General features: G+C 40.8%; 1 protein-coding gene across 1 annotated transcript in view; it reads left to right on the top strand.

Moving 5' to 3' along the window:
* LOC139458563 (cdc42-interacting protein 4 homolog) overlaps positions 1–13,878 on the top strand; it is a 29,056-nt gene extending 15,178 nt beyond the window's left edge. Inside the window, exons 7-14 of the mRNA XM_071239991.1 lie at positions 1,305–1,451; positions 1,820–2,039; positions 9,378–9,388; positions 10,644–10,756; positions 11,349–11,481; positions 12,266–12,414; positions 13,132–13,217; positions 13,715–13,878. Of these exons, the coding sequence (XP_071096092.1) occupies positions 1,305–1,451; positions 1,820–2,039; positions 9,378–9,388; positions 10,644–10,756; positions 11,349–11,481; positions 12,266–12,414; positions 13,132–13,217; positions 13,715–13,878 (1,023 nt within the window). The remainder of the gene's footprint in view (positions 1–1,304; positions 1,452–1,819; positions 2,040–9,377; positions 9,389–10,643; positions 10,757–11,348; positions 11,482–12,265; positions 12,415–13,131; positions 13,218–13,714) is intronic.
* The last annotated feature ends 773 nt before the right edge of the window (positions 13,879–14,651 follow it).

Raw genomic sequence — 14,651 nt, 5'->3', positions numbered from 1 at the left:
CCGGGTAATAGAGGGGTGGGTACCAAGGTAATAGAGGGGTGGGTACCCGGGTAGTAGAGGGGTGGGTACCCGGGTAATAGAGGGGTGGGTACCCGGGTAATAGAGGGGTGGGTACCCGGGTAATAGAGGGGTGGGTACCCGGGAAATAGAGGGGTGGGTACCCGGGTAGTAGAGGGGTGGGTACCCGGGTAGTAGAGGGGTGGGTACCCGGGTAGTAGAGGGGTGGGTACCCGGGTAATAAAGGGGTGGGTACCCGGGTAGTAGAGGGGTGGGTACCTGGGTAGTAGAGGGGTGGGTACCCGGGTAATAGGGGGGTGGGTACCCGGGGAGTAAATTTGGACTTGTTCCAGTCCTATTCGACCCAAACATTTTTGATGAAGCAGGGAGACATACACTTGCAATATCAATTACAAAACACAACCAGTCCAACAGAAGCTTTTACTGCTATCACACCGAGTTCCCAGAGATTAAGTAGTGATAGATGAAGCCTTCATTTATCAAGGGAGGGCACTTGTGGCCCAGTCGTCTCAGGCACCGCAATTCACTGTGCAGAATTGCGTCCCTTGGACTCGCTAGAAACCTATGTTTGTGGGTTCGAATCCCGGTTTGCCCCAATTATGTTTCTAGGTTTGGCAGCACCATACCCATGCTTGTGGGTTTCACCAAAGTGGTAAACGCCTGATACCTGCATCACTTTGGGCTTTCCTCCCATATTAAGCTGACACGCCATGATATAACTGGAATACTGTTAAAAGCGGTGTTAAACCCAACTCACTCACTCACTCACTCACTCACTCACTCACTCATTTATCAAGGAAAGTATCAGCTTGTAAAACATGTTTGCGACTATATGTCATACACCATTTGAAAGGTCTAATCCTACTGTATATAAAAATGAAAGTTATGTCATGTTTATCACATTACTTTAAAAATACTTAATTAATAATTACTTAAATAAAATATCAGCCCAAGAACAAATCTGTCGGACTTCAGCAACCCATGCTTGCCGTAAAAGGCGACTATGCTTGTCGTAAGAGGCGACTAACAGGATCGGGTGGTCAGGCTCACTGACTTAGTTGATGCATGTCATCATATCTCAGTTGTGGGGATCGATGCTCATGATATCAATCACTGGATTGTCTGGTCCAGACTCGATTATTTACAGACCGCCGTCATATAGCTGGAATATTGCTGAGTGTGGCGTTAAACAACAAACAGATCAAATCTAAAATCTTAATCAACTTTTTATGTCATATTACCCTTTCATCTTTTTACAAGTACAAGCTTATTTTTGTGTGTTTCAGGGTTTACAAGATATGGACGAGAAGCGAATCAACCGCCTCCAGTCAGCTATAGGTCAGAGTGCAGAGGCTGACAGGAATGTCATCCCCATCATCAACACCTGCATCGACGGCATGCAGAAGGCTGCAGCAGCCATAAATGCAAAAGAAGTGAGACCTCAATACAACCATGCACAATTGTTTAATGTCTGAATGTAGTGTTGAATATTGCTAGTAGAGAAGTATATATTTATGCTTACCAGGAAGTAGATGACAGAGTTAGAGTCTTTGTTCGTTTGTTTGTTTGTTTGTTTGTTTGTTTGTTGTTTAACCCCGCACTCAGCAATACTCCAGCTGTATGGCGGCGGTCTGTAAATAATTGAGTCCAGACCAGACAATCCCCCCCACACACACACACACACACACACACACACACACACACACACACACTCACACACACTTGTACGTCGCTATTTAAGTGCTATACTTTTGGACATGGCGTTCACTCCATTTCATCGGACCTCATCTTATGTTTTCAGGATTCAAAGATGGTTATCGAGAGGCACAAGTCAGGGTTTCAGGTCCCCAGTGACATTCCATTCGAAGATCTGAGCAACATGCAGGCCACCGAAAACTCGAACCACTCCACACCCAAATCAGCGCCTTCAGACATGAAAAATACCTATAAGACATCCACTGTTTCTGGCAAGAGTCGGAAACGAGGGGGAATATTTGGTTTATTTCAGTCATCAAAGGTAGGTCATGTTCAGATTGTTGGTCTCTCTACTAACATATTGGTCATTTTGGATTAGAATATTAATAGGAGTGTGCACTGTTCTTTTAGGAAGCACATGTACTACCAACCGAACATAAGGGAACGATGCACTTTGCTTTGTCTGTCATACAGACCTGAAAACAAATTGATCCCATACAGCCCATGCTGGTCTGTAATATTTGGCAAGTCTAGATTACTGCAGTTTCTCAAAATGAAGTCCCTGGGCTCCTTTTTGTTGTATTTTATTAAGAGGATAATTTATCTGTAAAATATTTTCATTTCAGAGACTAGATGTTAGTCCACATTTTATTGTAATCCTTTAGGTAAACTAGACTCAGAAATTCTTTTAAATGTAATGACTGTGACATCTCATCTCACATGTCCACTGATTTTGCTGGTGTTTTCCAAGCTTTATTTCATGTTGGCTCATCTAGACTTAAAGAAACTTTTGAAGTGAATAGGGCATCCTACATATCTGTTTCAAATCCTGTGTTTGAACCTTTGACCAAAAGACCTACATAATACAATATCCTACCGTTGCCAGCCCCCTTTTATTTCACAGATGTAATTGATCAGTAAGTATTCAGTCTCAAGCTGTGTGTGTGAACTCACAAAATGTTAGCAGGTGGTACACTATGAGGAACTTTAAGAACGCCAAAATATTTCGCCCACTTTATTGTTCCCTTACTCTGTGTTGGTAGTACTGCTAGATTGTAAGATGTGTTTTTGACTATTGTAGGGCAAGGTATTATTGTCAGTAGATGTGATTTACCAGGGAGGGAATTCGTTCTGTTTACAATGAATCAACGTTTGTCTTACTTTAAGAAAAAGACAAGATGTTTATCCATACTATAGCAAATCTTCTTTATTCCTAATATTCTTAACTATGTGTAGGCAGCCATATGCCACTAACCCAAGCTAGAGTGTTTGTTGCATTGGCAGATAGGCTAGATTATAATACAGCTTTCACTGTAGAGACTGTGTGGTATGCACTCGGATGTATTTCACAACCTCTTGCATATGGTCATCTGACCTACTGTATCATGTGTAAAGTGAATATTTATCATGCACTTCATTGTACGGTCTACTCTAGGTGTTACTTTTGCAGATTCTTTTTTTAATTTTTTTAAAAGGTTTTTATTTAAACATTTGGGGCGTAATGGAGTCATTCCTACAGATATGTTGTGCTCAGTTGTTTTTACCATTATTCCCAATTTGTAATTATAAATATGTGGAATTTGTTTGTTTTCTAAAGATGATTTGTCTTCTTAAACATTGACTGAACATTTTCATTAACTGTTGCTGCAGAAATCTCAGGTCTGTTTGATGGCAGTTAGACTAGATGTTGGATGTCAGTGAAGCTCCTGTGTTAGATCAGTTGTCAGACATGTTTCATCTTGCCTCATCGTCGGCTTCATCCTTCAAGGGCACATAACGTTCATCACATCAATTCACGTGTATTCACATGTATTCTCATGTTTCATGTAGCAGACCTTTCACCGTAGTTCATTTTCATGAATTGCATACATCTTTCCTGACAACTGATTTAACTCAAGAGACGTATTAATGTTATGACGCTTCCAATTTTTCGTCAGGATATATTCTTTTCGATTTGAGTGCTTGGTGTCTGACTGTTGACTCAATTTGTTTGTAGGTTTCTCTTCAATGTATTTGTGTGAGTGTTAACAACCAACAGAATTTCTCGGGAGAATTTTGTACCAAAGTTTTATTTTCTAGCCAGCCGTTATTATTTGTTTTTCCTCATGTTAAAGATCATTGGATTATTGGTATGTAAAGAATGCAGTCCTGTTTTCCATCCTGCATTATAGTTTCCCCTGAGTTTCCTGTCTAGTACCCAGTCCTATGTTTTCAGCATGGCATGAGTAGGTGTGTGAGTAGTTGTGCTGCAAGCAGTTTGACAGCGTCGGCCAGATGGGGAGGACACCTTGTGTTCCATGTAGTTTTGTAGCATCCGAATAATGTCACATTACTTTAATTTTATGAATGCGTTTTTAAAAGCTATATGGAAAGATAGCTGAGGTAAGTGTATCTCTGTGCTGCCTTGATATTGACATGTCGCTATGCACAGCTACGGGCTGTCCCATCATGTTTACCTAATAGATTCCCGATTTGGAACATCCGCACTAACAACCCTGCCGTATGTACATGAATCATAACCCCATGAAGACCACAAGACAATTTGCTTCCTAATAGATTTGCCTTCAAATATGTGTACATCTATTTTCCATCATGCAGCTTTCCATGTACTTACCGGGTATGGATCCTCGAGAAGGTACAGATTTATGGCTGTCATCGTTGAGAGCTATTGCAGATAAAAAATCTTTACCAGTCCGATTTCCAACTCGATAAGTAAATATATTGTTGCTCCATCTACAATATAAGTACTTGTATGTGAAGACGAGTGTCTCATGAAGTAAATCATGTTGCCTTTGTCGTTAGATCATGACGCTGGCACTTTGCTGAAGCCTATAAAGTACGATGCACATTTGGATCGGGAATCTATTAGGAAAACACTGGCACAGTCAGCAGCTCCGTGTAGCAACAAGTCCAAATCTAAATTGTTTTAAGGGGGCAGCACTGAGATAGGGTTACTACAGCGATATGGTAAACCACAGGTAATAAGTCAACAATTAAAGTTCTGAAATGGAGCCCTTTTATGAAGTCAATAAGTCCATGGAACACTAGAGGTAGCTGCTGATCATGGCATAATGCTGGGTATCTTTGTCAAGGTGCATGGTCAGATTGCTTCAAGGTATTGTTTTGTTAATTTTGTTCTTTTGTGCGTCACTGTTTACATTGCTTTTTTCCAGGACAAAGATTTATTACAATAGAATTTTACATTTCTCATTTGTTTGGAAATATGACGAACTGAGGTGATGGTTGGCACAGTTTTATTAGAAACGTCACCTTCTTCAGCACGTTTTCCGGGCCTACTTGGAATCAAGTTGGATGATTTCATCAACACCCAGAAAGTATCTCGATGCGTTAATTATTATTTGACTTGGTGAAAAAATTCAAAATTAATCCACCTTCTTTAACGATAATGTATCCCAACTTGGTACAATGTGCGTACATGTTTCTATGAATTGCAACTTCGGTCTGATATGAAGAGTGGTTGGTTTTAGTTTGGGTAGCTTCATACAGAGAGAGTTGAATCCATATAAGCATAGAGCGCTAGAGATGCTCATCCAAGCTAGATACTTTGGAACTGAAGGCTATGTGTGTATTTATTTTGTTTCTAGCTGTTATCGCAGTTACCCACAATCTCTACCACGGTAAATATGTCGCCCACCTCGTATGTCTGTGTCACTGTCCGTCGTCCGTCAGTCTCTCTCACTGGATCTACTGCACTATGTCATAGACAGACCATGCATTACAGCCACAGACAATCACTCTACACAGTACTCCTATGTTTGCTCTCAGAAACTAGGTGTTCCTATGTTGGAATGCAGGAAATACGTTCCCTTTAAATTCTGAATTTCTTGTCTTTAAAAAGTTATAATTTAGATTTCAAGTTGAAAAATAGCTATCCAAAGTTTCATAAGTATCATCCAAATTCACAAAAACATCACTTCTGGTAAACTTAAGATGTCACCATGACAACCTGTCATGTTTAAGTGTGATAACTGTTCGTTCTGATAGGACAGTGTCCACTTTCTTAGCAACCCACATCTTTTTTTAAACCAATTTCTAAAACGTAATCCCTGTGCCCTGTAACAAACAACTTTTACACCATTTCGAAATTATCATTTTTTATATCCCAGTAACATTTTGCATATATTTAATACTAACATAGCTTAAAGTATGGAATATATTGCAATCACATCACAGATGTATGCAACTTGTCACAGATGTATGCAATGTGTCACATATGTATGCTATGTGTCACACATGTACCCAGTGTATATCAAGGTTAGATCCAGGTATGCCGTGTCTATGATATCTTGTAGCATCCAGACCCAGGTGTCAGAACAGGCTGAGTAGATGATCATATCAGAACATGGCATTTCAGAAAACATGCCCTGCTCCCCTGAATCCCAAATCCCCTCTAATTTTTTTCACTCGGTCTCATTTGTTCACCCCTGAATCCCAAAGACTACTTAACACAATTCTTAAAATTCACTCTACGAAGGCAGAATCCAGATCGCAGACGAAAAACTTTCAAACTCATTCCTAGCTCATGAAAGGGTATGATTTGAAATTGAATGACTGAGAAAAATATTTTAAAAATAGAATACATACCGGTAAAGGGAATTATTATGTACGTTATATTTTGTTAAATGTTGAATATACGTACCAAATAGATTTTATTTGCGTCCCAAATTCCCTTTAAATAGACCCTTGAATCCCATGTACAAAAGGACGTCTCTTTCTTGACTCCATTATATTGCTAGCATTATTGGTATTCATTATGGAGCTGTCAATCCTGGCCTGGGCAGATATGGTTTGATATGATGATCTACTGAGCCTGCATCTTAATCAGTTCCTAGAGTTAGCAGATGCAACACACTGTGACAGTTGATTTGGTCATGTCTAGGATTAGTGTATTAGTGTATCAGTTGTATACACAGTGTTAAACTAGTTAATGAAATGTCATAACTACAGCCTGTTAGTTGTCACTGTGTGGCAAATCTGCTCCACAATGTTTTCTGTTGCCTGTTTTACAAAGCAAATGTCGGAAATTGCACAATGGGCTTTTTCCTGTTTAACGATTACAAGAATTCATTTTTTTGAGAGCTCTGTGAAGTAAGAATTGTGTTTGCATCCTTTCACTCAGGAAGGAACAAATTGTATTTCCTCTGAATGTGTATAGCATGATGACATTTGCTTTGAAAAATGGCAGCAGAATGACAAGTAATATGATTCCAACTGGGTTAGCCATAGACTTCTGGATCTGTGGTATATACTGTGAATCTACCACCCTGTCTGGTGTATATATACAAGGGGAAATAATTCATCACACTCTGGCTTCTGAGCAAACAGTCAGGACTGTTGAATCTGTCATCCAGAAATATTTGAAACATGTTCTCAAACAGAAGATTGCACCTCCAACCAATTTCTTTTATCAGTGAAGATAGATGACAGTTTCTTTTCACATAGTTGTCAAGATCCGATGTTTATCAAACATGTAGTGCTATCAAATACGCAAACAACAATGTTTGGCATGGGGCATCTTTGCAGAAGAGTCCCAAGGAAATACATTTATGTTGCAACTGTTTAAAGTGCATGGAATACAATCAAAATTAATCCGGACAGGTGAGTTATGTAGACTTGTGATGCTGTATCTTGTTTGAAAACAGGATTTTCAGAGAGGAACAAATCTGATATAGGTTGAAAAAACAGCTTCAGCATCTGATTTTCACTTGTGGGCTATTGTTTAAGAACATATTTCTCCCTTGTACAACACCAGATGGGGATATAAAACGTGGGATGGTCTGGGAAATTTTCTTAATCATTGTCAAAGAGCACTTTAACAAACAGCACAGCATAATGATTGGGAAAGTTTCACAGAGGGCATGCCCAGGTTACAAATTGACAACTTGTAGTCCTAGATGTACTTCCTTCAGTATGTAACCATGGTAACTGTCTTAGAGAACATGTAGCGACTCTGTGATGTCATCAAGAAAGATGCATGTCTATCTATTGTATATAACAGGAAATTGTTCCATCAAAGCAGTGTTGGTACAGAAATATGGATATCTATCTATGGAGAGAAATATTCGAGAAAGTTAACTCAAATTTGCTACATAGTGTGACCGTGTCTAAATCTTCATCTCTTTAGATGATACGTCCATTGTCACAAGCAACCAGCCTGAGCACCATGTTTTATATAATTATCTCCCCTAACTTTTGAAAAAGATAGATGCAACTATACTTTTTTTAGAAACAAGGAAGAAAAGCAAACAAACCGTCCCATTTAGTTCCATCTCCAACACTGTTTTGTGAGTTATTAACCAAATGATTTCTGTTGTACTTAACTACCATGATGACCTTGACCTTTGGATGTTGGTGGCCGGGAACTCTAATTACCATCAGTGTTGTTCTAACATGACACTGTTACTAATACAACATGGCTGTGCCCTGGAGGGGCCCAAATGTACGACAACATGTAAAGTTATTTCTTGTGGCTGCGATTTGATTCAGAATTCAAACCTGTCAAGATCCGGGTTAAAATTGGTCTTCAGCAACCCATGCTCGCCGCAAGAGGCCACTATCAGGTTCAGATGGTCAGGCTTGTTGACTTGGTTGATGTATCCCATTTGTGTAGATGGATGCTCATGATGTCATGACTGGATTTTCTGGTCCAGACTCTATGAGGAGGAATATTGCTGAGTGTGGGGTTTGACAGCAAGCAAACAAATGACATGTCCACGGAGTGATGTTGAAGTGGATCTCCATTGATACCCATTGATACCCATTGATACCCTCTGACATGTCGGTGGGGATTCCAAGTATCTGATGTTTGTCTTAAGCACTTCTAAACCTGGGATCTTTCTGATACTATGGCTCTAGCTGGCGTGGATATTTGCTCATACTGTCAACCACTGGTTTTCCTGTGTGAAATTCAGTTACTGGATGTTGCCATATAGCTGAAATACTTCAGCGAAAAACAACATTCACTCTCTCACTCACTCTGAAATGTGCAAATGCTTCATTAAACTCTAAAGTTTGATGTGAGGTGAAATGGGGTTTAGCGTCGTGTTCAAGATTGTTTTACTTATATAAACGTACATGCATGAGTGTGTATGGCTGCTTGTACTACTAGTCCAGATTAAAACTGGTTTTATAGTGCCCGCCCACTGAGATACCATGCCACAGTATAACATGGATACTCCACTCAGACACAGTGTACAGACTGAGCTGACTAGTCCTTGTTTTATTCCCTTGATGCAGAGAACCAGGCAAGGCAACAACAAGTACCATTTTTGGTATGACATGGCCAAGGACGCGAACCATTGACTTTCCATTCTCCAGGCGGACGCTCTGTCCACTAGGCCACGGGGCAGTCATAAAGTCAGAATACAAACCACAGTTGACAAATATGCTTGTGTAAATGATAATTTGACTTAACATGCAACTATACATTAATGTCAACTGTCCACGAGGATGGATTAATGTCTTGATAACATGGTGCTCTGTAATATGGAAGACTACAGTTTACTTGACAAATAACGAAATCAATTTGTATTACATGAAGTTCAGGCTATGAATTCTAAGCGAGAACAGTATGTGACAACTATTTGGTACGACTTTGTTTACAAGGTGCAATTAGAGAGTGAGTATTGTTATTGTGCCAGAAGCTGTAAATCAAGCCATGTGGTCATCGGAGTGTTGCTGCACAATATCAACACTTGACTTCACAAGTAGGCGGGTCAGGTTGACTTCCTCAACCCTGTCCTCACACTGGTGTAAGAGGCTACTTAACATTCCCTGCGTTCTCACCAGTGTTTTCTGCATGTTGTCCATAACAGAACATTACATTGTCCTTAGGCTCGCAGTGGGTTTTTTTTGCCTGGAATTATTTTTTGTTGATTTAATGTGTTACATTTGCAGGATATGCTTTACTTTTCCTAAGCAAGTGTCCAGGTTTGATATTTGATGGACTGAGGCACCATTCACTGGACATTTAATCAATGCCTGGGATATTTATTTACATTTTTGCTGTGCTCAGTAAATGCTCTTTATGATCTACTGATTAATTTAACTGACCGGTGGAGATCCGGGGTAGAATAGGTCTTCAGCAACCCATTCTTGCCCTAAACGGCAACTATGCTTGTCATAAGAGGTGACTAACGGGATCGGGTGGTCAGGCTCGCTGACTTGGTTGATGGATGTCATCGTATCCCAACTGCATGGATTGATGCTTGTGATGTCAATCACTGGATTGTCTGGTCCAGACTTGATTATTTACAGATCGCCGTCATATAGCTGGAATATTGCTGAGTGCGGTCTTAAACAACAAACAGAACAAAAAGATTAATTTAAGTATTTCATCTGATAACATTTTGTAATGAAACAGTATAGACAGCTTAATCGCTGTCTCGTGCTTACAAATGAGTAAGTGGAATACCAAAACGGTTTTAGGTGGTTATAAACAGCAGTGGTAGAAATTGCATGCTGTGGTATGCTTTGGTATTGCATGCGTGCATGTTGAGGGTTATCAGTGGTAGATGCTAGTATGAGGTCCCTTGACCTCGTTGTGGCATTGTCATTAATACAGTTGTCCTTTAGGAATGATGATGGTGATGATGATGTGCGGTCATTTCAGTGACATACAGCCATATCATTGTATATGAATTGTGACCTGCCATGAAATTAACATTGAGTAATTTTGTGTAACATGGCATGATCCCACAGATAAAGAACGCAAATTTAGCAGCTTATTTCGCTTTGCTTAATGATCATGTAGAGTATTGTTATGTGAATGACATGCTTTGTGGTAAATACAAAATGTTTTGTTAGGAATGATTTGTTAAAGATACTTGTGACATATCTGCTTGATGGTGGGCGTTTACATGGATATTGACCAGTTTAGAGTGAGATATGACTGGTTTGATTGTCTTCAGGTGGATGACCCAAAGGAAGACTTCAGTGACCTGCCTCCCAATCAGCGTCGGAAGAAGCTGCAGCAGAAGATTGATGCAATCAAGAAGGAAATGGCCAAAGAACAGGCAGAAAGGTGCTCTAGGGTTGTGGGAGGGTGGTAGTCCTTGGGGGTAAGACAGGCAGAGAGGAACTGTAGGGTTGTGGTAGTCCTTGGGGGTAGGACAGACAGAGGTAATGTAGAGTTAAACTGTTACAGGGTTAGCTTTGTTTCAACTTGAGATTATATAGGACTTGCTGTTACAGAGATAGCTTTGTTTCAACTTGAGATTATATAGGACTTGCTGTTACAGGGATAGCTTTGTTTCAACTTGAGATTATATAGCACTTGCTGTTACAGGGATAGCTTTGTTTCAACTTGAGATTATATAGGACTTGCTGTTACAGGGATAGCTATAATTCAGCTTGAGATTATGTGGGACTTGCCTTTACAGGGATAGCTATAAAGTTCAACTTGAGATTACATGGGACTTGCCTTTACAGGGATACCTTGAGATTACAGTGAAACACTGTTGTGTCAAACTTACTGTTGTCTCGAAGTAAAAGCATTGTCCCTGCATGTTCCTTCTTTATTTATCATTTTCGGTTGTGTGGAACCTCAGTATTGACATAGGTCTCTCAACTTCCACACAACGGTGTTTGACTGTATACATGGCTTGCTGTTACAGGGAAGGCATGTTGAAGATGAAAGATGTTTATGCAAACAACCCGGCTCTAGGAGATCCAAGTACCTTAGATAAGAAAATAGAAGAAAATGCTCAAAAGATAGATGATCTACGGCAAGATCTGCAAAAGTTTGAGGTGAGTGAAAACACGTTGATGCCATTTAAACAATATGATTCCAAGTACAGACACAGGGGGCAGGTGGACACACAGACACGTCAGTTAGATCACTCTCGTCAATCAGTAGGTCCTGAAACATATAACATTATACTGGAGAGTTCTTAAGGATTGTCGTATGAATACTTCCGACAATATGTTTGGAAAATACTGGTGTATATTGGGTTTTTCAAAATCATGCATATTTCATCTTGTTGGCAAAATGTACATCAGTGACAACTTCAGTTGAAATTATGAAATTAGCATCTGATTCCTGTGATCGAAGAAGCCCAATTATTCACGACCAGCCTCCTGTATAGGATCTGTCTATTACGTTTGTGTTGTGGCCAGAGTAACATCCAACAAAATGGTGGACTACTACAAAGTTGTCAAAAAACTGCAGGGGAAGTGAGATGTATGTGACCTTTTTTATTATTTTGTTACAAATTACAAATGAAAGAAGGCATGCAATATATTGTGGTATGTATCGCAATACATGAATCATTATTGCAATTTATGGCTATAGAAAAGGCCAATATCCATCACTACTGACTACGTAAATCTACCTACTGTGTTCGTAGAGATGAATTGCTTGCTGAAATTAGTTGTTTGGATAAACAAGTGTCCGGCAATAATGAGTTTCATGTTCAACATTGTCCCTGAATTATTTCCAGGCTATCGAGGTTCCACGAAAGTCAGCATTCAACTTACTAGGTAGTGTGGACATACTGAGTGATGAAAAGAGTGTTTGTGTTATGTGTTCCAGAATTATCTAGGTGAGGCAGATGGTAAACATCGGCGCCACAGTACGTCTAACGAGTCGCTGTCCCCAAGTGTGTCAGATGGCAGTACCCCAGCCAGTCAACAGCAGGTCTCCGAGCCAGGAACACCAAACCTGCAGCATAATGTGTATGCGTAAGTATATGCTGTCAGTGTCTGTCACGTCATGGTGCTGTTGGGGCATGGGATGCCCAGTCGTCTAAGGTGCCGCAGTTTGCCGTGGGTTTGAATCCTGGTTCGCCCTGGTAATGTTTCTAGATTTGTAAGCAGCACACCCGAGCTTGAGGGTTTCACCAAAGTGGTAACTTCTGAGACCTGAATCACTTCGGGCTTTCCTCCTGACTTGAAGTGACATCACAAGTGGAATAAGTGACGTCACGACCGGAACCAATACCGGAAGTGACGTCATAGATGACACCTTTATGACCTTTGAGAGACCGGAAATGACATCTAGAAAGGAAATGAAGTCATTTAGACATGGAAGAGGTCGTCCAGAGTGCTATTAGGGATACGACTAATGATGTATAGTTGACAGTGAGGAGGACTTCTGATGAAAATCTGATTTTTTAGTTTTAGTGTGGTCGCAGCCTGAATACAATATTATGGCAGTGATGTAATAGAGGTAGTATTCCAAGAATTATTAACGATAACAATTGTTTTGATGTTGATACAAATGTTACTCTGAATATTTGCAATGTTCATTTCACATCCATAGAAAACAAACATCTAGCTGAACCTTACATATGATATGTACCTCTGATATTTATGTTTCTGTGTGGAAACTTCACTGTATCGTAATATGAAACTGCCTCCCTCTCACTGCTAACGTCTCATACTGACCTTCTGTTTCAGGCCTATTGATGGAGATGAGGAGGGGGAGGATGAGTTTGAAACGTTTCCTATCATCGGAACCTGTCGGGCATTATATCCTTTTGATGGTGAGTTCTACAACTGTAGCAAAGCCCATGCCAACTTTCATCACAACATCCGTACCAAAGTAGCTTGATGCTGATTTATCTTTATGTACACGTGTTGACCATCTGTCATTAGACAGCAGAAAACACAGTCCTCCTAAATAAGACCGCCTCCATGGTCTTGTTGAAACAGCATCTGCCCGGAGACGTCATGCCAATAGACGTTAAAAGAAGGTAGTTGTTTTTGTCCTGCCTGACACTCAGTAGTTTGGGGACAAGACAAGGACTGGTTGGCTCGGAGTCAGTATACTGTGTGTGAGTGGAGTGTCCATGTTGAACTGCAGCATGGTTTCCCAGTGGGCTAGCACTATAAGACTGGCAATAGTTCGGACTAATACAGGAAGACACGCACACGCATGCACGTCGCTATATAAGTGCAATAGTCTTTAACATGACATTAACCCCATTTCACTTTACCTTACCTCTCCCAAATAAACTCACCCTGTTGCTGTGGTTTTCAGGAAGCAGCGAAGGGTCGATCTCCATGCTGGAGAATGAAGAGTTCAACATCATAGAGGCTGACCAGGGCGACGGGTGGACGCGGGTCAAGCGGGACGATACCTCCGAGGGCTTTGTGCCGACATCCTACATAGAGGTCCACCTGTACGATCAGGATCAAGTCTAGCACACCATATAGCATTACTCTAGTTCACAGACCTGAAAGATGTCACTGTCGGTTGTTAAAACGAGATCTCCAGGATGCAAGCTGCTGATTGAGTGTCGTGTTTCATAACCAGGAGAACATTGAGGTGTCTGGAGCGGGCAAATCCCACTAGTGTTTGGAACAGACCGTCTCCATAGTTCCTTCATCAAGCCATGCTAGAAAATGCACCGTCCTGTTTTAACAGACTGAGAGCCGACTTGGAATGTGTGAAAGTACTATCATCAGGTGACAAGGTAACCTAGGTCATCTTTCAGGTGGTCAGTCCACAGCTCCATGCTTGCAATCAGTCAGATGCCTGCGCAGGCCCATCAGGTGATGGAGAAGCCCTAGCTTGCGTTGTCATCGGTTACACAGCTACGTAACATTCACCTTGTGATTGCATCAATTATCAAGCTACATAGATGCATCTTATGACCTTGTACGGGACAGGGTTGCATCAGTTCGTAAGCTAGTAAGATTCACCTTGTGACCTTGTGGGTACAGGAGATGACTGATGATACCTTCCACTGGGCAGTATCTGCCTGAAGCAGCTTCAGCCTCTCCCACTACAGTCCACGGTCCATGATGCTGTGTCACGCCATTGCTGTCCAGTGTCCATCTGCTTCATCTAGTAACTAGGTCAGTCAGATCTATGTAGGGTAGGGTTGATGGTGTCATTACTTCACGCGGTGAGATTACCCATCGGAGTCCAACACTGCATTGAGTTAACCCTGCAACACATCACCCACCCAGCT

Source organism: Haliotis cracherodii, unplaced genomic scaffold (genome assembly GCF_022045235.1).
Source record: "Haliotis cracherodii isolate W230 unplaced genomic scaffold, xgHalCrac1.p SCAF_13, whole genome shotgun sequence".
Lineage (NCBI taxonomy): Eukaryota > Metazoa > Mollusca > Gastropoda > Lepetellida > Haliotidae > Haliotis > Haliotis cracherodii.
This window is presented reverse-complemented; position numbering and strand designations above follow the sequence as displayed.